Raw genomic sequence first — 25,876 nt, forward strand, 5'->3', positions numbered from 1 at the left:
TCTCATAGAACCTCCATCAGTTTTCCCGGATGTTGCTTCCAGTTTCCCAGCTACCTGGGCCTCACCTCGCCGTCTTCAGAGCCCACCGGCTTTTCGAGATCTTCCCTAACCTTTCCAGTCGCCTTCCTAGGCCTCACTTCGCCATTCGTCCCCGGTACAAATTGCACCTTCACAACATCGTAGATGCTCCTATTGGTCATGAGCTCTAAGGTGCTCTGCAGATTCTCATCCGTAAGCTCCCTTTCCCTGCAAAATCCGGGTGTATCGACCGTCTTCTCGGTCAAGACGGCTATTAGACGAGAGATCTGCGCGTCAGCGTGAATGGGGTGCGGATTTTTGAATTCTCCGTGCTGACGAAGAGCGTCCAAGATTACTTGTTCGAGAGACCGGTAGGTAATGGTAGAAGGGACGGAGATGCATATACTGGCTTTGCAACGTTTGGAGCGTTCGACGAGATATTGGATCCTGAGATGAACGGTCTCCGCGTCCCTGTCGCGTACGTCTGTAATTGGTTGGTCTTGGTCGGTGGGGTTTGGATCTCGGGACGCTCCTTGGTCGGCTTCGTTGTCGCCGACATCCTCAGTAGTTCCACCAATGTGGCGTTCTGTGTTGTCACCAGCATTGAGGCCCCTTCCTTCTGGTCTCCGATATCCGGTGAGCATGGACACTCGAGCCACAGGGTTAGGTGCTGCCTCTCCCTCGTCAAGATCGGAATCATTGGGATCTTCACCGAGCGGCGATGATGGCCGCAAAGGAGATTCGGGGATCTCAGAGGCATGCAGGAGGACCTCCTCTTGGCTATGATCGAATTCCAGATCAGCTTGGCTTGCGGTTTCGTCTTCAAGCTCTTGGGTCGGCGCGGTTGCGGGTTCTTGGACCTCTCCCTCTCCAATGTCAAAGAGATTGGAACCTCCACCGAGCGGCAGTGTTGGGTGTAAAGGAGATTCAGGGATCTTCGGGGCAAGCAAGTCGACCTCATGGCCATGATCGGTCTCCGTATCAGCTTGGCTTGCGATTTCTCCAACGTCATGGGCTGGTGTGGCTGCGGTTTCTTGGTTCTCTCCTTCCTCAGTGGTCTTACTTGGAGTTGCTTCCATTGGCGAGCTTGATTCGTCTGGGATATCATTCTCCTGGCTGGGAGCTGGGGTACCTTCGGAAGCGGCACTAGAATATATTGAACCGTCATTCATTTCACCAGCTTGCTCAGAGCCCACTAGCATGGCCATTTCCGGTTCTCTGCTCTCCACATCACCATGGTCAGGGCTAGCTGAAGCGGGTATCACTGAGCTGCTACTGTCTCCATTACCATCGTCAGCACCAGCTGAAGTAGCCGTCACTGAGCCCCTAGTCTCTTCCTCGCCATGGTCAGAGCCAGTTGGCCTGGCTACCTCTGAGGTGCCATATTCTCCATCGTCGTGGCAAAATCCAGTTGCAGTGGGTGTTATGGGCCTATGATTGTCACACACACTGCGTTCAGAAGAAGTCAAAGCTGGTGTCCTTCGGTCGTCTTCTGAATCTTCGATTAACACACCCTCGATGATTGTTGGGCCATCGATGACGTATTCTTCCATATTGTCAACAATGCTGGTGCTTCCCTCTCGGATCATGGAACTGGGAGCCTCTCCATGGCCAGCGATAGAGTTCCCGGCTTGCTCACCCGTGGGAGCCGTTGGTCCTAGATCAATCGCATCCCAGGTTCCATCCTGATCAGTATCAGAGCCTTCTTCGTCATTAAAGTCTGATTGTTCTGCATCATCGGCACCTAGGTCATCTGAAGTACTCGAAATCAAATGAGGGGGGACCGCTTCGGCAGCCTCCGTAAGAGTCCGCTGCTGTGGATTGATGGCTCCAGCTGATATGACCATCACTGCGGTGTCAGAGACCAATCGATTGGAGTCGCCTTGAACCTGCTCAGAATGGCGGTTCTCCATGTCAGAAGCATCTGCCACCGGAATCAGGACTGCTGCCTCATCTTCCTCTTGAGCTTCGTTCCCAGCGATCTCTGCGCTTGGAAACTCCACCGTCGCGGGAGAGGTTGGCGTTGTAGGGTTGCTGTTGCTAGACTGCTGCTCTGAGAGCTTCACCTCATTTGGAGACGCCATTGTTGTGGTGATTGTGTGAGGAGGCTATGATATTGGTTTATCGCTGGGGAATGGGAGCATATTTATGCGGCGTATTTGGTTACATACAAGACAACTCTGAAAAACTACCGCTTTGTCCTCAGAATGCAGTTGGGTGTCTCTGGAAGTATCTGCTTGTCATTGGTGGATGTTGCCTGTGCCGCTTCCTTCATTCCTGGGTCATGTTTGACGATGCCACGCCAGATTTGGCTTTTGCATGAAAGAGCCTTATGCAGCTTGAAGATTGTTGGTAGGCCCTAGCGCTCTCGCGTCGTGGGGACATTCTGGCTTCACAAAATCTCTGGGGCGGCCTAGCTGTCGCTACCCGCTGTTTCCATTTGTGTTCTTTATCCTCGTACTGCATACCGGGCGATCGTGCTCGATCGATCTCTGGCGTGGTCGCGTGGAGACTTCATGCAGCTGCCCGATCCCGACGGTGCCGAATCTTCAAGACGGAACCGCGGCTCCATAGAGGGTATCGTGTCAGACCCTAGGTGCCGCCGAACCTTTATCGTGACTGTCTTGGCCCAGACTAGCGATCTCATCGGCTGAGCTGTAAACTGCAAGACTCACTACTTCCAGGTTGATGCCCAGATGAGGAAATCTACTATTCATCTCCTGCCGTTGAGTCGTGAGCTTTGCTTCAACTGCCCGTGTAGCCCCTCAAGCTTGCGCTGCTCCTGGTCCAGAAGCATATCACATTGGTGCAGGTCTCGCGCATGCTTGGTCCGAGCAATGTGATCTGTTTTGTCCGCGGCGTGCTTTTGGTATTCGAGGTTACTATTGACTACCTCTATACACGAAAATACTAAATCATAACTTGTCGTCTTACAACTTTGCAGCTCTTTTGCATAAGGTTCGTACTCATTCGCAGAATGGATTTCCGGCGGCAGCTTCTGTTTTCCCAAAGTTCTCCTGTATGTGTCACGAGAGCAACAGAAGTAGACTACCAGTGCAGAGACCAGCATGATAACCAAACAAAGGCGCCAGACGGGCAGCTCTCGCCATTCTCTCTGAGCGCATGGTTTCTGATCTTCGGGGCTGGTTGGTTTCTTGCTCACGGTCGCCACTCTAGACCTTTGATGCCCTATCCTCTGCTCGTTGCTGATCTGCTTGTAAGACTGTGGAGGCCACGATGGACCCGTGGGCTCCGACTCCTCCATGGGGAGCGAAGACGACGGACGGTGGATGGTCATGTCGAAGAGGGGATGTCGCAACGGTCCAGAGCGGCGACAGATCTTGCAGAGAATGGCGGGCCACGAAGGCGAGATTGGCGAGCGTCCAGAAGAGAAGGATCCCGTAGAAATAACGACAGCGGTAACAAAGATAAAGACGTAGACAGACTGTCTTTGTTTTTTGAGGGGAAGGGGAGTTTCGTCGGCAATCAGCAGAGGTCCACCAGCGATTGTCTAAGGGGCATATCCGCAAATTAGAGTGCAGAAAAAAGGGGTGGCGACGCAAAGCAGATGAGAGCTCTTAAGTATCACGCAAGGGTGCATGCCAGCTAGGCAGCAAGGTAGCTTCATGCTCCCCCAATCCAATAGTCACCACCGTTGACGTTTGTCTTTCCTTACCCTTTGGCATCTTGAAGAAGGATAACAGGGGGGCTATTGGAGACGTTGTACCCAGGTGTCTAAGAGATGGCTGATGATGCCATGCGCGTGATGGAAAAAACCCTGCAAGATCTTGCGGTTGGCCTCGGTATCTTAGCATTGTTCCGCGGAGATATGCCGAGCATATCATCCTGCGACAGGCTGTAAGCCTCGAAAGAATCGGGACTGCCGTCTTCCAGCTTCGTTCGACCGACATCTTTGTCCCTGTTGATCGTAACGTTATAATTCACCGTCTCGCCCATTTGGCACGGGGGTATATACATGCTGAATCTAACAGAAGTGGTTCTGGAAGAACGTACCCGAAAAGACTTCCAGTAGGGTTGAAGGCATGCTTCACCACTTCTCCTTTATCAATCTCGTAAATCTTTTCACTCAGGTCAAACGTAGCCTCAGCATCTTTGAGCATGGTTTCACCCTCGCGTGGACCTCTCAAATTGACGAGGAAGAAACGAATTTCTCTACAAGCTTGAAAGAGTTGCTCCGATTCGGTGTCATTATTAGCCAAAAGCTTACCGAGCGAGACCCATGGAAGATCGCCTACGGGGACTTCGTTGGGGAAAGGAGAGTATATGGTGAAGTACTTGGCCGTCGGCATGTTTCCAAAAGACGCTAGGCAAGAGTGGTACTAATGCCACGAGGAGGAACTATGATGGAATCCTAAGAAAGAGATGATTGGGAAGGGAGCCAACGTGGAACGAACGGTGTTTTTCGACTTTAGGTGTCATGGTCTTCCAGACTGCTCCGGTGAAGGAGTGGTTATGGTCATGGATTGTACACTTCCAACCTCGATAAGCGACTGCGGCAGACGTGCAAGCTCGACATGAAAACCTAAGACACTTACATTGACACGCTCTAAGCTGTGTTTTCACTCCGAGCTATCGCTCCTGTCCCTCGAGCCCGTGATCTTGCGTGAAGGTCTGTTTGCGTAGACCAGCTCTATGATCAGCGCGGTGATGGCAAGTCAAGTGGCAATGCCCTTTAAAGAAAGATTCAGTTAATCAAGGTTACTCATAAGGGTGGATTCTTGCATGCAAGGGGACTTGATACCACGCTACCGGATATGTAAGGCAGGGACCTTCGGATCGTCATGATTGCTGGGCTGTTGGGTGAGAGAAGGCGGAGCATCGACCTTGAAACCTTGAATGCCGTGCATGCGAAGAGGTCTGGATCCACGATTGGCTTTGATGAGCGAAGATAACCACCAGTCGGATTCAAAAATACAGATCTCTGGCCCTTTCGTCAAAGTCTGCAAGAATCTGCACCTTCCCACACCTCCTTACTTATATAAACTCCTTCGTTCAGTCAGACCGTTGACAGGAACCGAATCAGCCTCGAATCATATCTTGTATCATGTCTAAAGATCAAATTCTTTTCCTCTCTGGATGTGAGATCTGACCTGACATCTCGAACGCTAATGATCCGATACAGTTATATACTCCGTGGGAATCCAAGCATTCAATGAGGCGTCCCACTGCTCCTCAGCAAACGTCGTGCCGTTCATTTGATGGTATAGGAAAGTGGTCGATTGGTCAGCCGAGGTTACACTAGCAAGCCTTGCGAAAGGAAACGCGTTGTTTGGTGCGAAAGGAAACCCGTTGACTGGCATTCCATCTACAAGTATGTCTGAATTGCCATTCGCGATATCAATTATCGCTGGCTGCGTGCCGTTGATCCAGATACCAAAGTACGAGCCAAACACTGCAACATCTGACTGGTGGATCGAAGTATAATCTTGTGTGTCGTTCCAATCATCATCATTACCTTCGCTGAAATTCCCGGGGCCGTTGGGGCCGATCGTGTAAAGACTCGACAGAATAGCGGCGCTAGAGACGACACGTCCGCCATTTACTAGCGAAGCGGCAGGCGGCGAGTAGAACAGCGCTCCTATGGTACATCCAAAGAAGTTTGCTCCACTAGTGAAGGGAGTGCTGAATGTAGCATTGATGACTGACTTTTTGACTGACTCATACAAGGTATTGCTGTATTCGGAATCAGGAACGTTACGGAATTCATTCGGTAGAGATTTGCTTTGTTGACTGGTGATGTCGACCCATTGAGTGGACCGCCCAAACTGCCCATCCTGATTAACTGTGTCTGTTATACGCTGCAACAGCGCTGCAACTTTGCCATCCGCATTCTCATAATATAGAAGAGCTGAGTTTGTGGTAGCATTTGTATCAGATGATCCGCTTCTTATCGTGGTAGTGGACAGTGACCGCGTATCTACCGCGGTGCTGTAGTTTCCCAATGTTGGATCTTGAGTCCAACCTAAACCATCAAATAACGTTCCACTCAAAAAATAATTTTCTGAGACGTAGTATACCGTAACCTACATAAACGTTAACTTGCAAAAGGACTGTGCATTGTTTAGAATCTGATTAGTACCTGCGTCTCCGAGTCGTTCAAGGGGTCAGTGACAGTGACTGCCAGCGGCGTGCGGTTCTTCGCGTCTGATGCCCAGTCGACGCCCAGATTTGAGCTCGTGTTCCATTGGCTGTTTGATGCAGTACGAATCGCACGTCTGATGAGACCAGTATTGTCCTGGAAAAATAATTGCCGATCGCCATTGGCGAGAGAAAAAGCTGCCAAAGAGGTATCATTCAGTATGAGTTGTATAGTAGGTGTGATGTTAAGATTTGGCGACGCCAGCGGGCTATAAAAGTGAGCCAAGAAAAACCACATCTGTACGAACTTCGCACCTGATTATCGTAGATGACTTATGCGATGAACGGTGACGCCAGATGCCAACCCCCACCCCAATTCCAATAGCAATGGCCGCAGCAACAACTAACGCCACCACTACAACTGGCCACTTGAGCACAGGCTTGGTGATATGATGGCTGGGAGTGCGCTCCTTAGTAGACTCCTCGATGTGGGCTTCAGGAAATGAGGTATCGTAGAACACTTGTGGTGTTGTATCAGGTACAGCCTATATCCTTAGTCAGTATGACTTCTTGCCACGTACTCTTTCTTGCGTACCTGAGGCGCCAAAGCGCCTGCATCGAGCTCAAAGGCTGTCGCATCGTGGTCACGTTCTGGAGCATTAGCAGTCTCATCGTGTTTTACGAGTTCTGGAGCTCCAGCAGCCTCATGATGTCTGACGAGCTCCAGGGTTGAATAGTGTCGGTCCATGCTTTGAGCATTGGTAAAAGCACAACTTAATAGTAAATGCGGGTATAAAGGAAAGTCAACGAGTTGAGGAGACAGCAGCCTTCTTTTCTGCACAGCCTTAATTCCCTCATAATCTGCAGCAGAGAGGGGGTGCTGCGTTGAAATGGAATCCTTCGAGATACTTTATGCAAGAACGGTTCATCTTCAAAAATGGAAAGAGAATTGATTGGTGGAATTATGCCTGCGTGCAGTATAATGTACTGCCGAATGACCCTTTCGTGCATGATCTGCGACCCGCTTGAATTCACTGAGTGAGGTTGCTTCGTGAACCTGGGCGTGCGTGCTCGAGTTTCTCATTCTCGGTATCAAAATCTCCATACGGAATCCAGCAATAGAGATGATAGTTTGCTAAGACGTTGATCTTCCGCAGTAAGCAAGTTTGCTGAAAGTTGATCGGCTGCACATTGAAATATGGGCAAATATCAGTAGTACCACCCATTCGATGCCACATCTCTCGTACTTCGAATCCCAACCGCTTAAAGGAGTGTCTTGGGCGGCTGAAATAGGGCTGAAATATCTATATGACTGTAGTGGCCTTAAATAGCTGAAATGGCTGAATAGCTTTATAGCCGTATGACTGAAATAGCCGAAATATCCTTTCGTAATAATTGATAAAAAGAATAATGATATGGCTTTGAAAGAGAATAATTCGAATAAAGAGCCTACCTACCACCATCTACCACCACCATCTTCTACCGTCACACCGAATGCCATCCCTTCCACATCCCCCAAAACCCCATCCTCCACCCTCACCCTCACCCATTCCCTTACGTAGCAGTCCCATTCCCCACCGCAGCCACGCACGCCAGCGGCCCCTTCACGGTCTGCGCCGTCTCAATCAACATTCGTAATAAGAAATAGTCGACGATACCCTGCAAGATGAAGAATGCAACCAAAAGCGAACCGACGCTCTGAACAGCCCTGACAGAAGGGGGAGGCACGGGAGGGCTCTGTTCCTCCATTTGGTCATTAAGGATAATGTTCGTGGGCGCGGACATGGTTTGGATTTCGGGGGATGATGTATTGTTGGAACCGGGTTGAAGTATGGAGGAAGCTGGGTCTGTTCTTTCATAGAAGGGGACTTCGAAGGGACGTTCTATTGTGGTCTGAGGATGGAGCGAGGGGATCAGTGTGTAGTCAAACAGAAGTATGGATGGCCAGGGCTGCTGAGCGTAGACATCGATTCATGAGAGGAGTTTGGTGGCTTTTGTAGATGAATGGCAGGCCCGAAGCCGAGACTGAGAGCTTAGCCTACCCCGAAGCAAGGGGTCAAGAATCTCAATATCCCTCACTACTCCGCCCTACCACCTTGCAGGAGGAAGGTAAACAACAATGTGAATTAGAGTAGCAAGGAAGGAGGCTGAGCGAAATCACGGGTTTTCTGAGCCCCATACGATTTGTATAGCGGACACAGAGACAGAGAAATTTGAAGGCAAGGGATCAAGAAAAATATTGTATCTCAATGCCGCGCATGAAGGGCAAGGGCAGATCATTCAGGACTGGGCAAGAGCATAAATAATGCCTTGAGGCCAGTAGCCAAGCTCGATCGAAGACTCTGACCAGGTTCAAGACTTACGCCTCAATGAAAGTCTCTTACGTGAGCTCGCCCCAATACCCGATCCTACACTACCAACTGATCCAAGCCGAGCATTAGCATGTGGACTGGAGCTCCATCTCCTGCCACCAGCAATGTCGAGCAACTGTGAAGGCCGTCTTTCCTTGCCCCCTACGAAACTTTTTTGAGTGCTCTTCTGGATCTGGAACTGAGTCACTCGGCCGGCGAGTGGGTCATTCAGATCTGCAAGAGGTGCTCTTTGCCATTCAGCAGTGGAACTGCGTGGGCGCAGGGGGGGGAAGGATTGGACGCTCGGTAGCTGAGAGAATGAGGGCTTATGGGATCTTGAAAGTTGTTGGTCAGAGGACTGTGGCAGACTGGCAAAGCCAGGATCAGAGGTGCTAATTACCAGTACTTGTTCCACAGGATCGTCTTGTGTATAGGCGGCTCGGGGACTAGGTTCAGCTACGTGACCCAGAGGATCGCTCTTGGGATCAACTGCACGGGGTGTACCCTCGGACGAAGCTGAGGACGGCCCCCAAGTCCATCGGAAAAGATTATCTGGTATTTTCATGAACACTGACACCGAGTCCGAACCCATGGGAAGAGCAGCTTTTGTTTCTTCTTGTTCAATGGCCGGTTCTTGCGCTGGACTACCCTCGCTCTCTGGACTAGGAGTGGACCGAAATGAGTGCCCCACGTGCTGGGAAGCTCTAGAACTGGCTGTGAGGCTACTTTCGCTCCTTGTCTCGTCCTCTCTCCATATCACCTCGTGAACGCTGTTACGAGACCAAAATTGGACAGTACTGATTCGGCGACTGAACTCTGTAGGTACGAGGGACTGTTTCCTGGACTTTGGCCTGGCAATGAATGATCCTGGCACAACGTGAACATCTGCAAAGGTGAGGGCAGCTTCGGCTGGCATGCTACACCGCCGAACGTTGGAGATGTCACTGAACTGAGAGACAGATTTAGACCCTCTCCGGACAGACCGGGACTTCGTTTCGAGTGTAAACGTTGGCTGTTCCTTCAGGCGCCTCGGCGCCTCGGCGCTTTCTGGGGAGGGTAGATCCGTGACTGTTGGTCTCTTCTCCAATGTTGGTGACGAATAAAATGCTAGCAGCTCAGACGCTGGAGCATCTGCTGCGCGCTTGTGTTCGCGAATTAACGATGCGCTTATTGAGGTTGTGATAGGACTGATTGAGTAAACGTTGCTTGCTTTTCTTACAGTTATCGTGGCTGGAGTCCCAAGTGTTCGGAAAACATCCTTGCCATCTTTGAGCGGTGGACAGCGACGGTTGATGTTTCGAGATGCAAGACTTCTGCTATGCGCGCTACTTCTCCGTGAAACTTCCTCAGCTTTCTTGCTTGCCTTGTGAGAAGGAACAGCGTCAAACGAAATCGCGGTGTTAGGCCTAAAAATGTTGAGAGTATTTGCGAGCGCAGTCGACACACGCTGCAAACCATGAGAACTTGAGCGTATTGGTACCTGCAGGCTAAGTGACCGCAGTGCATTGACCGCTGGGGATTCAGGTTCGTCAACGGCGACGATTGAAGAGCTCAGTGTTGGCCATGTCTGAATGTGGAATCCGTCAACCTCTGTAGTATCCTGGGACCCGTGGAGGCGGCTACGAAGATTAGGTCGACCTAATCTCTTGATCAGAGGAGCGTTGGAACCGCTGTCTTCGCCGTCATCGGAAATGCCAGCGGCACAAAGTTCACAATCACTCCCATTTGAGGCTGCAGTCTGCGGTCCCGACCTTAGTGAGCGCTGCGGAAGTCTTGACCCTTCGCTCCCTTCTCTGATATTATGAAGTTTCCTGGTTTTGTTTCTAGAGTGCTTCCTCGTATGATGGTGATGGTCAGGAATGTGAACGTTCATATAGTCGTCTGCTTCGTGCCGCGGCGGAGGACTCATATTGGGTGTGCCAGACACCGGAGGCGTGAGAAGGCTGGGAGTTGGGGTGCTAGCATTGCTGTGTGGCAGACTCCGAGCGAATGCAAGGTGTTGAGGTGACAGGACTGGGGCTGGCGCGCGACGGTGTTTCAATATCTGTCATATGAGCAAATTGTCAGTCGTATCCCATCAATGTTGACAGCCACGCAATGAGCAAGCCTTACTGGGGAAGGCCCCTCCGGCCCTGTAGCCGACGGACCTCTTCTCGCCATTGCATAAGCTGGAGTCACTGTAAGGCGAGGCGTGAGCTCAGTAACAACGGATCACTGAAGAGCAGACCAACAGAAATGCTTTCGGTAAGGGTAACAATAGAGATAAAATACTAGGACAGTTCAGGTGAAGCGATGTTGGGATGAAGACGGCAGAGGCGAACCGTGTAGGTTCATCGATTTAATGCCGCGGATTGATTCGTGCCTTCCTGTTCGACCGATTGCCCTTCTGTGTCTTAATCACCCAAAGGAACGAGCGCTCTTCCATCGTCATACCCCAAAGGGCTTCTGGAAGAAAGAAAACACAACACACGCAGGAAGTATTCTGATCGGGTTTCAAGGGATTACAGCATCTTAGAAGCTTTCTAAATAGACTTGATCGCCAGGATCACGAATGTTTGCCAAAGGGAAGGAGACTTAGTACTTAGCCACGGGCAAATCATCCCTTCGATCACATTGCTCCTCTATTGGATCTGGCTGATGGATGTCACGCAATATCAAGATTCAACAGTCAAAATCCAGCCATCTCCCGCTCTCGAATTGTCACTCAGCACGCCACCCCACAACATAACACTGCCGGGGTCAAGATCCTGGGCCGGCGCGCTCGCGAACCATCCTCTCTGGCCGGGATGTTCCTTGTTGCCTGACATCGAAGACTCTGCAACATCGACTCTGGCCCATGTTCCTTCAGCAGTCTTGGCTCCAAAGAGCTGTCTTGTGGCATCTTTGAAGCTTGCAGCAGTCATGCCTTCTGGCCGTAGTTGGAATGACCAGACATCGTCCCAGAACCTTCCAGCAGCCTCATGACCCGAAGAGCTAGGATCCCGCTCCCCGAGCAATAGCAGCAAGTAGTGACGTCCCTGGCCCGTGGTGACCGGTTGTAGACCCGCCACACTGCGATCCCCAGGCATGGGCGTGCCATTTGGAGGCTCCACACTTTCCCATTGTCCAGTCAGAGGAGCAACAGCCAGCTCTCCTTTGCCACCCTTGACATCGAACGTAGACTTTGTGAGACGCAGGAACTGTATTGTGCCCCCGAGCTCTTTCTCTCCATCAAAACCCCCAAAGCGATACAATCGTTCCCAACTCAAGGTCAGACTGGGACCGCCCCGCGCAGGACCTGGGGCGTCGGGGAATTGTGACCACAGTCTCGAAGCTATGTCGAAAGCCCACACATCAGACACACGGCCTGAGGTTGGACATCCTCCGTGGATAAGTATAGTGCCATGGTCGTCAAACCCCGAAGCTCTGGTACCGAAAGGGTTCACGGTCTGATCGATATTGGTATGCTCTTGTGCAGCGTTGAATGGGGGCGGATCTTGCACTGTATTCGCTTGGAAAGGGCTTACCGGATGTTCAGTGGATGTGGATGCGTGATAGGATCTCGCAGCAGGATAAGGAGAGCCCTTAGCTGGATCGAGATAGCTCCACTGGTTCATCTTGGTATCGAAAACCCAGACCCGTCCGTTCTCTTCGAGTGGCTTCATCGCCTTGCCGCCCCTACCTCCGAACACATATATCCGATCATCCACCACACTGGCAGTGTGCCCAACCCGTGGACACGGTACGGCTCCCTCATCTGTAGTGGCTTTTGCTCGGATAACTTGGTAGTCCACGTCGTCGTTGTTGGCGGACTGGAGAGTGAAGACATGGACATGGTTGTCAACGGGCTCTCGAGGCTGCTGTTCGCCGCCAAAGATGTATGCTTTACTCTTGATGATCGATAGTGAATGAGAGGAGCGAGGCAGGATTGTGTCGGTAGGGATCCGTTTCCAGGTAGCTTTCAATGGCATTGTGGACTTGGCAATGGCCACCGCGGCGCCAGCAGCACCCTCGACGGCTGTCTCTACGCCATAAGCTGCTGCTGCTATTCCAGGTTCCATGTTGGAGTAAGCAGTCGAAGTGATACGGAGTAGTGAAAGGCGGATTTGTCCCACCCAAGCCAGGTAAGTTACGGATAGTAACCCGTTGACATATGTGTTCAGTGGGTAGAAGTAGTCTTAGCAAAGGGCTTTTGAACACAACAGCTTGCCTTAGTAATGATATTTGGATTTGTGCTGCTACAATTGCGACTTATTTTAACGCGGACTCTACGTACGAGTATCCCAAGACCAGAAATGTCTGAGGTTATCATACCGCGCTAGTGGTAAAACTGTTACTAGTTGTAATTTTGCAACGCAAATCAGCCGATCATACTTTTACTTTAAGACAGCCATTGAGATAGCTACACAACCTAAGTCGTTTCTAAATGCATCATGCTCTATGTGCCCGTACTCCAGGTACATGATCCTGGATGATTGTGCCTCGTTGGGTTTACCATGATAGATGTACAGCCTCAATGCTTGCTAAAGCTTGGTGCTTTCATGAGGCGAGAGTCGAAGGCGTACTTGGGGAAAATAGCTCCAGAGAAAGGGAGTTGTGAGGACGACGATTGACAAAAAGGCGCTGGAGAGAAGACCCGCAGGGAATAGAGGTCACGAAAAGTGATGGGCGCAGAAGTAGTAGATGCTTTGTGGCCAGCGTATCAGCATATCGTTAGGTCAGCTGAATCTACAAAAACTCTCGTCTAAAAGAATGGTGTAAACTTATGAGATGTAGCTCCAGTATCGCCGAAAAATTGAAATGTTTGGGCGCCCCCTGGAACAAGAAGAGAGGATTGTTCACATACTATGAAGTTCGGACTAAGGTCCTTCATCACTGTTGGGGTTACTCTGGAATTAGGTTCTGATAAGTAACAGTATCAATGATCCTCATTCACTTCGCTCACCGGAACAAAAGGATCGCGATTAATATTGAACTTGTCTATATGTAGTAGGCCTGACTGCACGACGTTTTCTAGCTGAAGCCCACCTCCTGTGAGACGACACCAGGTCATCGCGCTGGTAGGACTTCACAGCTATCTGCATTCGAAAGCGTAAGGGTAAGATGCTGCCGCTCCGCGCCTGGCTCCTCCCAAGTTTCTCCCGGAGCAAGCTCGATTTTTGAATAGGCTTGAATCATCCTCGCAATTCCGTATGAAGCAAGCATGAGCCCAAAGTCCTCTAGCACCCGAACATTAGCTTTTGCCTTGATCTAGGAAGCAATCCTGAGTGACTCACTGCCTAGGCAGAGTCGCGGACCTCCGTTAAACGGCAGAAAACCCCATTTGATATCCGCGAGTTCTGAGCCTTCCCATCTTTCGGGTCGAAAAGATCCAGCATCGGAGCCATATATATCCTTGCGCCGATGCATATGGTACACTGAATATGCAACAGGCATTCCTTCTCGAACTAAGACTGGAGAACGGCCGTCTGGACCGCCACCTAGAGGTAGGGTACTTGCTTGCTTACAAAAACGAGTGTTTATTGGCACCGGCGGAGATAGCCGCAGTGCTAGATTTTCACCTTAGCCTGGCGTGGAGACAATCTGCTTGAGCTACTTACTTTCTTTGATGACGTGCTGAAGGTAAGGCATGCGCTGAATATACGCTCTGGTAATATTGTTGTCTTGTCCAAGGACGGACTCAATTTCGCCCCGAAGTTTCTGGAGCACATGCGGGTGTCTCACAAGAAGGCGGCTTAATGTTCATTATTAGCTGCGACACTGGCAGTATAGTATCCAGACTCACAAGACATAGGACATTGTTGCCACTGTGGTATCCCGACCTGCAATGAGCACGTTGATAACTTGGTCCCGAACGAGACCTACATCTTGATGCTCGTTTTGGAGATCGTTGATGAATGTATATTTATCGGATATCTCTGCGTTGCCACGGTCTTGCCGCAGGGCGTCTCTTTCAAATTGGTCCGTGTAATCTTTGACTGTCTTGCAAGCTCAAAAAACCCCTTTGGGGCATACAAGAAGTATAGGTCACCGAGTCGAACGCGCGTAGCGGTGACTAGTGAGGCCTTGTTGAAGGCTTTCGAGAACAGGTCGCCTATTTCGTGATTGAAGCTCTCGACAGATTGACCAAGTATCATAGCAATAGTGGTGTTGAGAGTCAAGCGGTAGAAGAATGGCTGAAGGAATGCCGCCGAGTATCGTTAGCTCCACAGTCGGTCCCAATTGATCGAAGTATTCTGTAAAGAGGGAAAGCAGCTTCTTCTGGCGTCCGGCTTTGAATCCTCGTTTGACAATATCCAACGCCAGAGGCCATTTGTACGAAAGAATGAAAGCTGGCGGCTGGCAGTCATTCAGTCTTCCGAATTCGATATCGGCCTGGAATTAACGCATCAGTGCTCTCTCGAAGTGTAGGCATGCTTGATGTCTTGGATGACTGTACCGGATATTTGGCAGCTCTGAGGACATATCTATATATTCAGAACGAGCAGAAAGCGAGAAGGACGAAAAGCCGTACGGACGTGATATTAGTGAGTCCGTACGTATATGTACCTTGCTCAACAGAAGCACTGAAAGACATAGCACTCTACTCAGCTACGCGATCGCAAGGCGGAATCTTGGCGAAACTCATCTCGGCGTTCTTTTTGCGAAGGTGCACCGTGGCCGTATTCTCATCTACGCAAAGAAGTATAAAGAAGCGGAGGTCTTACTATCGGAAGTCATCGAATCGCACCGAGGGCCACGCAAAGGGCATCCTGATCGATTGCCTGCCATCTTTTCTCTGATAAAGTGCCGCAACCTGTTGGGTAAATAAGCGGAGACTACGGTCCTTCTTGAAGAGCTTACGAAATCCACTAAAGCGCTCTTTGGTGATGATCATGCCTGGGTCAAATATCTCCTCGACCCGCATAATCTGTCGAAAGAGCCGGATGAGGATAATTCCTCCCCAATAGACCCAATCAACACGGCCCCCGGAAGCATCGGTCCAATTGCAAATTTAGTCCCAGTAGCCATGATCGCTAAATATGGGCACATATAGCGCGGTTCGTAACACATTTGCTAAATCGCGATCGTGGTTGCCTACTCGCTGCATGAGCGTGTAACTCCACCACAACATTAAATGTTCCCAGGTGGATTACAACAAAGGAGAATGTAAAGCCTAGTCTGATGGCTCAAGTTACTACGAGGTGAGCATTCATGATCCCTCCACGCTCATGACTGCCGAGAAAGATGATAAAGGTGATGATTGATCAGGCGAAGACCTCGCAGAAGAGCTGAAAGAGAACGATAGCTTGAAGACGAAGGCTTCAAGTTAGCTCGAGGACAGAGGAGCACGCTCGGAAATGCCTGGGTACTCACGCGATACTCGGGGTAATCGCGCGCACATGGGCGTAGCCTGGAATGATCAGGTACGCCGAAGCTTTGGAAAGATAGAACCTAGATGATTGCATTCTTCAGCACTATATAACCAATCAGTGCATTTCTAGCCCACACTGCCTAAACACCAACATCGATACTTTGACCTCTACCAGCACCGTCTCTCGACCAACTACTGTGAAAAGCGTAGTCGCTCGTGAACACAAAACCTTGTCTCAGTGCTGATTGTTGTCAACCTCGTGGTTTTTAACAGCAGACTCTACGTACGCGAAGACCAGAGATGTGTGAGGATTGGGAGACCGCCGCCTTGCCGCGGGCGAGAGACATCGTACCGGGTTACAGTACCTCAGTGATAACCCTGTGACAAGTCGTAATCTTGCATCCTGCAAACCCGCCGGCCATAACCCATTGTCTCTTATGCTCCACGTGGCCGTACTGCAGCGGCATGATCCTGGGTGATTGCGCCCCGTTGAGTTTGCGACGATAGATGTACAGCCTAAATGGTTGTTTGAGCTTGCTTAGGACTTCCACCCGAAAGCTTCTGGTTGTGTCCATCTTATGTTGTATCCTTGTCAGAACTGGCCTCGGATATCATGATAGCGGAGTGAGGGCAAGCGCTGGCTCCCGCGGGCGTTGGTGAATAACCAATGCTGGATGGTTTCCCGAACAAGCATCCTGGCGCTGGCTTCATTCCGGGTGCATGTTGTCCACTATCAAATATTTGGATCACGCCGATGACCAGTGTCAACGTTTCTCAAAGTTAGATCAATTGGAGCCGGAGAAAAAGTGTAGGTAGATAAATATAAGAATATGCGCTTAGGGATGATTCGGAAATGTAAAGTATTTGGCCCGAGCCTAGCTTGGGCTCAAGCCCCTGCCGGACCCCAAAAGAGGTCCGAGGGAGTCCCTAAGTTGACTCCAACGAAGTTCTTCTGGGGTCTCTCACTACGGGGCCGCCTTCCGGAGGTAGGGTTAGGGCTAGAACTAGTGCTGTCCAGGACCCTTGATGTCAACCTCCGTACCTACCATGGGCTTTCCGCGTTTCGAAATGAAAACTCCGTCAAAATTTAGCAGGGCCTAGGGATTCTTTCCCCGCCCCTGCCATACCATTGCATACTTGCCACCTTATGCACGGCCCATCAATTCTGCTCGTTGTCAAAAATCTTCTCTCATTCTGCCTAGTGATTCTACCTTCCCAAGATACAGCATCACCCATGCCCACAACCACTCTAAAAGCAGCGACCTCGGCGGAAACACCACGCTAGTGCTAGCGGTCAGGGTTACGTCAAAGTCACTCCACCTGTCTGCCTACAGTAAGATAGCTTGGATAAATTGAACGGCCGCCTTTCTCGACCCTGGAGGTAACGGTTCTCTCCTCCCACTTCATAGCAACGCACTTCGATACACGTAAAAAAAAGCCTAGGCTTGATTGACCCCTCACACCCCTCCCATCCCCGTCATGTCCGAAGCCAAAGACATCCACACCGTACACTTCTCCTGCGCCTGCCGGCAAGTAACCGGCTCCTTCAAAGCCCACGACCGCGCCTTGCCGTTACCTTTGACCCTCTGCCACTGCACCACCTGCCGTCATCAGTCGGGCCTACTGTGTAACTCCTACGCTACTCTCCCCCAAGGCGCCGAGTTCCAAGTCAACGGCCCTCTCGAATTCTATAAAGCGTCCAAGACCGTGTTCCGCTTCTTCTGTAGCAACTGCGGCGCCAATGTCTACGTCGAGGATACGGACACCGAAGACCGGGATCTCTGCACCGGGGTCCTCGAGGAAGCGGAGGGTGTGGTCCGGTTGGAGAATCATATTTTCGTGGCGGATTCCAAGGACGGCGGACTGAGCGATTGGGTCCCCGACGTCGATGCTTGGGAGGGATTTTCGAAAGGTGGCCGGAAGTTGGACGCGGAGTGGAAAGAGGGCTTCCAGGCACGCGGTGAGAGAGCTGGAGAGCTGCAAGCCTATTGCCATTGCAAGGGTGTGAGGTTCAAGATCACGCGCCCAGACGAATCTTCCGCCGATCTAAGTGCGCCTCGGGGTGACATTGTCGGACCTTCGGCAACGGAACAAGACAGTTCGAGAGACGATGCGATTTGGTGGCTTCGCGAAAACGGCACGAAATACCTGGGCGGCACGTGTGCCTGTAACGAATGCCGCCTCGCATCCGGCTTCGACATCCAAGCTTGGGCCTTCGTACCCAAGGCCAACATCCGGCAACCCGGCGGCAAAAGTCTCGACTTCGGCGCCGGCACCCTTAAACGGTACGATAGCTCCGAAGGGGTCTATCGCGAATTCTGCGGCAAATGCGGCGCCACGGTGTTCTGGCATTCCGACAGCAGGCCCGATCTCATTGATGTCAGTGCCGGTCTGCTGGACGCAGAGGAGGGAGCGCGAGCGGAGTCGTGGTTGGGTTGGAAGACGGAGAGGGTTAGTTTTGAGGAGGAAGCGCAAAACAAGGATCTAATTGCCAGATTGAGTGCCGGGCTGAAGCATTGGGGGGAGGAGAAGGCATCCTCGTCGGCAGCAGAAAAGCACGACTTTGGAGATGAAGAGACTGAGTCGGACTCGAAGAAAACGCCAAAGACAGGTAGTTTGGATTGAGGGAATGCAAGATCATCATAGTCAATTGAAAATGCTCACCCTATTGCAAAACGTGTTGCTGTAAGGCACGGAAAGCTCAAGATATGTGGGGTTGTAGGTATAGATAGGGGATGAAAAAGTAAGACTGACACTCAAAACCCCTGCAGGCAGCGGAATGCGTGGAAACACTTGCTTGCAGCAGAACCTATAGACCGAGATTGAATTCAACGCCAACTGCAAGTAAGCTTGTTAGCAAATGACCTATCGTAGATGATGTTGATTAACGAAGGATGCTTACCATCGATATCCCTCGCCATCTTCACCACCTTCGAAAACTGCACGCTCTTCTCCGCCGCCGACTGCAGATCCTCAATCGAGAAAATCTTCAGTCCGCTCTCATTGATCAATTTCGCCGCCAACTCCATATTCGTTCCTTGCAACCTCGCCACTATCGGCGTCCGTAGATTCATACTTTCCACCACGCTAATCAAGCCTTGAGCAATGGCATCACATCTGACGATTCCGCCGAAGATGTTGACGAAGATGGCTGTAACTTTGGGATCGCTGGTGATGAGGTCGAAAGCTTGCTTAATTGCTTGAGGCGTTGCGCCTCCACCAACGTCGAGGAAGTTGGCTGGGGAGCCGCCGTTCAGCTTGATGATGTCCATTGTGGCCATTGCAAGGCCAGCGCCATTGACTGAATTTTATCAGTAGGGGCGCAAAAGTTGAGGTGGGGACATGTACCTAGGCATCCAATATCTCCATCCAGCTTGATGAAGTTGAGTCCAGACTCAGCGGCCTTCACCTCATCCGCATCCTCCTGCGTCTTATCCCTCCACGAAAAGACTTCTTTCTGCCTAAAATCGGCATTGTCATCAAAGGTCAACTTCGCATCCATAGCCAACACCTGATGATCACTCGTCTCGCTCAGCGGATTGATCTCGATCTGCGTCGCATCCTTCTCCATAAACACCTTGTAAAGCTTCTGGATCGTACTCTTAGCATCTTCAATGCACTGTTCCGAGAATCCCAAATCGGAGGCGATATTGCGGGCAATATCATCCGTGACCCCCTCGTGTATATTGATGTTTGTAGTGATGATTGCGTCTGGAGATTCTTTGGCGACGGTCTCGATATCCATGCCACCTTGAGAGGAGGCGATTATGACAGGGGCTTGTGATTGGCGGTCCATGAGGATGGCCAGGTAGAACTCTCGGCGGGCGAATTTCCGTTCGCATATGTAGACGGCGTTGCAGAGGCGGCCTGCAGCGCCGGTTTGCTTGGTCATGAGCTTGTGGCCGATCATTTGGTCGGCAAACATTTTGGCCTCGGTTGGTCTATAGATGGTGGGCAAAGTCGGTCAGAAAGAGCGTACATCCGGTAGGGATGGGGGAGAAAGTGTGTCGTACGAGTAGATGACCCTCACACCACCCTTCAATCCATTATCGAAGGTGCCCTTTCCGCGCCCACCAGCCAGGACTTGTGCCTTTATGACCATGTCATCTCCGCCTGTAATTGTCTCAGCCAGGCTCCTTATACTTCTTTTTATAGCTCGCTCATACCAATCTTCTTAGCAATCGACTCTGCCTCCGCCGCCGAGCGGGCAACCTCTCCCTTTGGTACCCCAATGCCATACGTCTTCAGGAGGTTTGCGGAGAGGTATTCATGGATCGAAAGCAATCGTTTCTGCTGCATAGCTGAGCTCCTGGCAGGCGTGTTCTGCTGTTGATTGTTTAGTTGAAGCTTTCATCGCGGAGATGGCTTTGAGGACTGCATACCTTAGTAGCAGCTCTCAAAGCAGCAGCCAACGGCCTACTGCGAGCGAGCTTGAACATCCTGACAAGCGCCTAGGGAGCAGGTGCTTCTATACAGTCGTGAATTGAGAGGGATTTAAAAGCCCTTTCGAAGTTGGAGGTCAAGGTAGCTCCTATGCTCCGGGCTTGGCACGACGGCTGCCGCTTTTAGGGTTGTCTGGGGTGCTTGAACCCCCCACCCACGCGGGTGACAGAAAAGCCTGCACACACCAAGAAATCTTTTCACCTTGTCAGCTGGAATAACTTAACGAATACCCTCTTTATGAATTAGATTTTGCGGAACAATATAATAGTGTTATCGAGATTTTCAATTTACTACGCAAGAACTTTCTGTTAGGGTTCTTCGTTGTGAAAGCATCATCAAATTTCTAATTCCAAGGTGTGCAGGTTATCACCTTGGGTTCTATTGCTATACACTGCCGAACTGTGGTCGCTTGAGCTACGTGCGACTGGTAGAGTAGAGTATGGCTTTATCTTTTTGACTTCACCATCGGCTTTTCTATCTCCTCACTGAAAGATATCTCCTAGAAACTGTTTATCATATTCTATGGTTCGGCGCTGCCATCTAAGCGTCCCTGACTTATCCCGAGCATCGATGAAATGGAGTTGCTCTTCGGCAAAGGCGCTAGTCTATGTCACGGTGGAAGACCAAACCCTGTTGAATACGAAAGTTGAGAAAGTCAAGGCTCAGCACAAAGGCCTTGGAGAAGCGGTGGGAGAGAAAGTTGGCAAAGTCTCTAGAATCTCGGGAAAGGAGGAGACTCACGGGGTTCGAACCGAGGTTGTTTGAATGCTCGATACTTCTTTCCACTCCGATTGTGGGATTGGTTCATGATTTGGCTGCCGATATGCCTTCAGTCCCTCATTTTCATCTTTTCCTTCAACTCACTTACTCGTTTATGCGGTCCAGTCGCTGACATCGGGTGGTCGAGAGCCGTTTTAACCAGCTGGTTGGTCTCCGTGTTCGATGGTGGGTTTGGAGGTTGCAATGCAAGCCTGCTGGGCTTGAGGCGGATCAGTCGTGGTGGCGCATATGGTGATTCCAGTGTCCTCGGATTTTCAGTCGTAAAGGCCGTGGGTCTCACTGCTAGTACTCCAGGAGTAGAACGAATCGATGGATGTCATTGTCTTTGTTATTGCAGGCGAGAAATAGAACCTCTTAAGATGACCTTGTAAAGAGCTTGCATTAGCAATGGTGCCCCTTTGGCGGGAAGGCAATGAGTGAAAAAGCCTTCATCTTGCCTATAGCCGCTCCTTATCTATATCGTACCGAGAGGTTGTGCTGGGAAATCGCTGGAGGACGTATGGAGCATGGCAACCGAAATATAACCCAGCTTCTGCCGTGTACTCGGCTCCTTTGGCACAACAATCAACTGGTGGTCTTTGCCGCAAAGCCCCCCCAGGTTGGGAAAAACAAAACGGGCCATCGAAGACGCCTTGAAGATTAGCTTGAGCCTTTTCCAGCCGATGCGCGCTCAAGTGCACACCCGCAAGTATTCCAGATGACGCCAGCTCAACATAGGTTTATCTTGGGGCATGATGCGCATTTTCCGGGCTGTTCTCTGGCATACGGGATAAAGCCTCACGGGCCGAGGGAGAAAACAGTCCGTAAGGATATTCGAGCTTCGGTTCGGGTTGCCGGAAGCGATGTTTCAGACGGGACAGGGACAAGGTCTTTACATACATGGTTGAGGGAAAAGGGGGTCTGCACATCGAGAGCAGAGAAAACAAGACCGTTCGTTGGAGTGGAACCACCATTCTGAAACCTGGTTACGTGTTGGCGGGAAGCCGGACTGGATTTGGCAGTATGCCAGGGCTTTGCAGAGCAGCAGCGCATGCCTACCCCCATTACTGGCCGTTGCCTTTGTTTCATACGGCCCACGGCGCACACCGGACGTATGTCCACGGGGTCTTCCTGACTTAGGCGTCAGGCTGCAACTACCTCTCCCTCCTCGACGCTCCTTGCTCATAACTCGGGATCTAGAAGTCGCTCTTCGATCTGCCATGCCGGTCTGGGATACATGACCATCTCACATCCCGCCGATTGCCGATTTCAAGGGTCTTGCCGCCGTCCTGTCTGATTATTCGTACGAATTGTATATAGAGATCAAATAGTGCGGCCACTCATTTGGACTATTACCATGGTTGTAAGGATATTTTATTGCAAAAACACTCTAGTTTGGCTTGATATCTATAAAACTTCCCAATCCTACCGCAGCGCCGCCTTGACCTTGCTCCCAGTGGGCTGGCTGACGAGATAAAGCTAAGTCTGTATGAGACACTGAACAGAATTCGAATCATACTTGGAATTGCCAAGAGAGCAGGGGAATGCCTTGCAGGCAGGAGGAGGAGTTCCCCAGTGAAACTGTGGGTAGCGTTGTGGGCAGTAATAGTCACCGTTCTCGTAGTAGGTATTGGCAAGCGTCGGCCAATCTGTCTTGTATTGGTCCCAATTTGCTGCTACGAACGAGACATCGCTCGAGCCAGCATTCACGGAGATCGAAGGTCTGTTCTTGCTGGGGATCACGTCATAGATGAGGCATCCGATTTGATTCCAACCTCCTACTCCTGAGTTGCTGGCGCCAGGGTAAAGATTTCCGGGGGCGGGAAGGCTCGAGACTTTGTATCCCTGGCCTGCGCTTCCGGGGACCATGTCAATCGCTTTTGCATTGGGGTCGTACGACGCGATCATGTTCAGGCCTGCTAAGTGGTTAGCTTAAGACGGGTAAGGGACCTTTGATAACTCACAGCCGTAATAATTTCCTCTCAGTACATCCAAGCCGTTAATCGAACCATCACCAACTGGATCCGAGATGTTACTTTTGCCGCTATAGGCCCGTGAGATGCAGCCAGGCGCGTAGGCGACATTGATAACGAAATCCACCGTGTTTTTATTAGTCGGACATATCATGGTCACGTTCAATGACCCTGGTCCCATCATCAGATCCGTGGGCATAGTCGGATTCGGGAGTTGTTTGGGATTAATGGCATGCGGATTGCCTGGGGTTGAAAAGCTTGTCAGACACCTCTCGAAATCCAGATTTGCTCCAAATGCGGAGCCGGTATGTGTGTTCGGATATTGGCAAGTTGAGTACCAGGAGTTATCAGGTCTACACGTCACCCCTAACATATAAGGGAACGATGGGCTGGACGACCACGATGGGAGTGAATTCCATATCTGAAGAGCGTGCAGGTTGAAGGCAAGATCCTGGAAATTGGAATTCTGCGTCGTGTCAACGTAGCAGGAGCAGCCCGGCTGTTCTCAAACGTTATCTCATTGCCCCCTTATTGCGAGGTATCGTACTCACATTTACCGTTGCGCACTTGCCGGTATAAGGGTTAGCACTGTTACAATCATAGCAAGATGGCTAGTATGCAGTCAGCATGGATTTTCTGCGAGCAAAGAGGATGGTAAGACTTCACCATATCCTGTCCGGATGGGCATGTGACACACGGACAGGTATCCAACCAGGGACCGGTGCAGATATTGTGGGCGTTGCCAGCGCACAGAACAGATGCGCAGTCGTAAGGCTGTTCGCTGGGGGGGCAGATCGGCTGAGATTTGAATTTCCCCTTGGTGACTTGGAGAACGATTTGAGTAATACCGCTCTCTGTTCGAAGCTTACCTTGGGTGTTTGAAGCAAATGGTAGCATGGTGAGACCGAAAGCAATGAACGCGGCCACGAGCCATCCTGCTTGATGTAGACCAGGGAACAGTATGGGAAGGAGTGTGTCGCTCGCGGCCAGGAACAATGCGAACGCTCCTGCCACTCTCAGGTCTTGGAAAATGGGGTTGAAGTCTGGCTCCAACTGGCCGGCGATTTCTACAATCTGCGTCCGGAAAGTACTTATAAGGCCATTTGGGTTCATGAGACCATCAGCGTTGTACATAAGCTCATTGGCCAGACACAAAGTCTCGTTGTACACATCAGTATCGTCTCTCTCAATCAACGGTGATGTACCGGTGGTGCAAGCGGGTGCCGAGCTTGCCGTGGCGGTCGCGGTCTCGGCACTCTGAAGAGCCGGCATGTCTGTGCTTTGAATCTGGAGCACGAAATGATTGGAGGAGTCGGAGGTCAGTAACGCAGTCCCGCTAGCCACCCAGTCAGCTGTGTTATCATTACACACATTGGAGGAGGATCTGTCTCTCTCGACGTTAAGGTTACATACGCAGAAGAAGCGGAGGCTGTAGGGGACGGGTTGAATGAGGTTAGCTCGGTCGTGCTGATGATTATGGCGTGTTTGTCATCCGTGGCGGTTTCTACTAAGATAACGGATGCGCCGATCGCCGATGATACGGCTGCCACGCTGGCCAGCACAGTTGATACGTAGTGTACCTGGCCTACGGGCATGGGATTCGGTCCTGAATCGAGGAACAACTCTGCGAGTACGGCTGACACCAAAGCTTCGGAAGCAAGTATTACTGCAATTACAGGTATTGCAGGCAGGAAGCGTTTTTTTAGATCAGGCGCTTCTTGATCGAGAATTTCTGCGAGACTTTCGATACATGCCGGATCACTGGGATTGCTCGGGTTGCATACATCCTGGAACTTTGCCAACAGATGTTGTTGCGTTAATTCACCGAAGACGACGCGAATCCCATCTGGTGGTATTGCTGAAAGCTGATTATAATCGGTTGGATAGATGAAATAGCCAATACCAGTAGGGGTCGCTAGGCCAGTCTATTGCCGGTTAGACGGAGGCGATACCAGGCTTTGCTTGCTTACTGTTGTCTGCGTGAAAACTGAGAGCGGTCCCAGATCCATAGTGATAGTTCCCCCTCCAGCTTCCGCTTTGATCCCGAATTTACTCTCACTCGTAGTACTATTTCCGAGGCCATGGGCAGTGGCATTCGCGAGGGTATTGGCCCGAACGGTTGAGTTCCCAATGCCTCTTTTCTGCGGCAATGGCGTGGCTTGTGGCAATGGCGTGGCTTGTGGCAATGGCGTGGCTTGTGGCAATGGCGTGGCTTGTGGCAATGCCAAGGCGGGGGAGAATGCCAAGGCATAGCAGGAAAGCACGAGGTAACTCGTGCAACGCATTATGGTGAATGGCAGAAGCAACTGCGAGAACTCTGTAACGAGAAGTGGTAAGTGGTAGGAGAAGAGGATATGGGAGGAGGCAACGGGTGTACCGAGACGGAGCAGGAATTGCAGTAATAATGTCTGCGTGCTGAACAGATGGACCCAAAAAGCTCCATGGAAAGATAATATTCATACTGGAAAGAGCCTGAAACAAGGCTCGAGGAGATTGCAAATGAAGTTCGTGATGAATACCAGGCTCTGCCTTGGGAATACGAACATCATCTGAGTTTTCCATCGTATTCTTCCCCGCGGCCACTCATTTCCACTCGCAAAGCTGGGCAGCATTGTTGTTGCTTCATGTTAGAGGGGAACAGGGGAGAAAGAGGCCGTGTCATACTAGGTTTAGAGGGACGCTGGGGGCAAAGGACCGCTCAGCCATAAGTGCCTTACGCTGTAGTATTAGCATACCGCCACGAACCTTGGAAGTCTAACAACAGGATTTCTACCTTACATTAAAGATACTATGCTTTATCTATCTGTAGATAATTAAACATAATCCTATATTTAAGATCCTTTAAAAGCGTTGCAGATTGAATATTGATAATTATATTACTTTACTTCATCAAGCCTTAG

General features: G+C 50.8%; 11 protein-coding genes across 11 annotated transcripts; 1 reads left to right on the top strand and 10 right to left on the bottom strand.

Moving 5' to 3' along the window:
• Positions 1–50: 50 nt before the first annotated feature.
• HO133_001935 (uncharacterized protein) lies at positions 51–2,102 on the bottom strand (the record flags this gene model as incomplete). The annotated part of the gene is made up of 1 exon (XM_037292863.1): positions 51–2,102. One exon carries the CDS (start codon positions 2,100–2,102, stop codon positions 51–53), a length of 2,052 nt encoding a protein of 683 aa, XP_037151402.1.
• A 629-nt stretch (positions 2,103–2,731) lies between these two features.
• Positions 2,732–3,316, bottom strand: HO133_001936 (uncharacterized protein; the record flags this gene model as incomplete). Its single annotated transcript, XM_037292864.1, has 1 exon — positions 2,732–3,316. One exon carries the CDS (start codon positions 3,314–3,316, stop codon positions 2,732–2,734), a length of 585 nt encoding a protein of 194 aa, XP_037151403.1.
• A 437-nt stretch (positions 3,317–3,753) lies between these two features.
• On the bottom strand, positions 3,754–4,328 carry HO133_001937 (uncharacterized protein; the record flags this gene model as incomplete). Its single annotated transcript, XM_037292865.1, has 2 exons — positions 3,754–3,937; positions 4,033–4,328. 2 exons carry the CDS (start codon positions 4,326–4,328, stop codon positions 3,754–3,756), a joined length of 480 nt encoding a protein of 159 aa, XP_037151404.1.
• An 816-nt stretch (positions 4,329–5,144) lies between these two features.
• On the bottom strand, positions 5,145–6,865 carry HO133_001938 (uncharacterized protein; the record flags this gene model as incomplete). The annotated part of the gene is made up of 4 exons (XM_037292866.1): positions 5,145–6,062; positions 6,119–6,386; positions 6,526–6,662; positions 6,713–6,865. The coding sequence occupies 4 exons, from the start codon at positions 6,863–6,865 to the stop codon at positions 5,145–5,147; spliced, it is 1,476 nt and encodes a 491-aa protein (XP_037151405.1).
• Positions 6,866–7,671: 806 nt separating this feature from the next.
• HO133_001939 (uncharacterized protein) lies at positions 7,672–7,902 on the bottom strand (the record flags this gene model as incomplete). Its single annotated transcript, XM_037292867.1, has 1 exon — positions 7,672–7,902. One exon carries the CDS (start codon positions 7,900–7,902, stop codon positions 7,672–7,674), a length of 231 nt encoding a protein of 76 aa, XP_037151406.1.
• Positions 7,903–8,794: 892 nt separating this feature from the next.
• HO133_001940 (uncharacterized protein) lies at positions 8,795–10,628 on the bottom strand (the record flags this gene model as incomplete). The annotated part of the gene is made up of 3 exons (XM_037292868.1): positions 8,795–8,803; positions 8,869–10,512; positions 10,581–10,628. 3 exons carry the CDS (start codon positions 10,626–10,628, stop codon positions 8,795–8,797), a joined length of 1,701 nt encoding a protein of 566 aa, XP_037151407.1.
• A 494-nt stretch (positions 10,629–11,122) lies between these two features.
• HO133_001941 (uncharacterized protein) lies at positions 11,123–12,508 on the bottom strand (the record flags this gene model as incomplete). The annotated part of the gene is made up of 1 exon (XM_037292869.1): positions 11,123–12,508. The coding sequence occupies one exon, from the start codon at positions 12,506–12,508 to the stop codon at positions 11,123–11,125; it is 1,386 nt and encodes a 461-aa protein (XP_037151408.1).
• A 1,189-nt stretch (positions 12,509–13,697) lies between these two features.
• Positions 13,698–14,584, bottom strand: HO133_001942 (uncharacterized protein; the record flags this gene model as incomplete). The annotated part of the gene is made up of 4 exons (XM_037292870.1): positions 13,698–13,927; positions 14,048–14,181; positions 14,233–14,397; positions 14,463–14,584. The coding sequence occupies 4 exons, from the start codon at positions 14,582–14,584 to the stop codon at positions 13,698–13,700; spliced, it is 651 nt and encodes a 216-aa protein (XP_037151409.1).
• A 2,696-nt stretch (positions 14,585–17,280) lies between these two features.
• Positions 17,281–18,426, top strand: HO133_001943 (uncharacterized protein; the record flags this gene model as incomplete). The annotated part of the gene is made up of 1 exon (XM_037292871.1): positions 17,281–18,426. The coding sequence occupies one exon, from the start codon at positions 17,281–17,283 to the stop codon at positions 18,424–18,426; it is 1,146 nt and encodes a 381-aa protein (XP_037151410.1).
• Positions 18,427–18,610: 184 nt separating this feature from the next.
• On the bottom strand, positions 18,611–20,240 carry HO133_001944 (uncharacterized protein; the record flags this gene model as incomplete). Its single annotated transcript, XM_037292872.1, has 6 exons — positions 18,611–18,639; positions 18,704–19,102; positions 19,150–19,742; positions 19,815–19,914; positions 19,968–20,127; positions 20,184–20,240. The coding sequence occupies 6 exons, from the start codon at positions 20,238–20,240 to the stop codon at positions 18,611–18,613; spliced, it is 1,338 nt and encodes a 445-aa protein (XP_037151411.1).
• A 2,242-nt stretch (positions 20,241–22,482) lies between these two features.
• HO133_001945 (uncharacterized protein) lies at positions 22,483–25,261 on the bottom strand (the record flags this gene model as incomplete). The annotated part of the gene is made up of 6 exons (XM_037292873.1): positions 22,483–22,919; positions 22,968–23,475; positions 23,528–23,587; positions 23,643–24,312; positions 24,390–24,901; positions 24,947–25,261. 6 exons carry the CDS (start codon positions 25,259–25,261, stop codon positions 22,483–22,485), a joined length of 2,502 nt encoding a protein of 833 aa, XP_037151412.1.
• Between the last annotated feature and the right edge of the window lie 615 nt (positions 25,262–25,876).

This window comes from Letharia lupina (assembly GCF_014066315.1).
Source record: "Letharia lupina isolate WasteWater1 chromosome Unknown contig_13, whole genome shotgun sequence".
Lineage (NCBI taxonomy): Eukaryota > Fungi > Ascomycota > Lecanoromycetes > Lecanorales > Parmeliaceae > Letharia > Letharia lupina.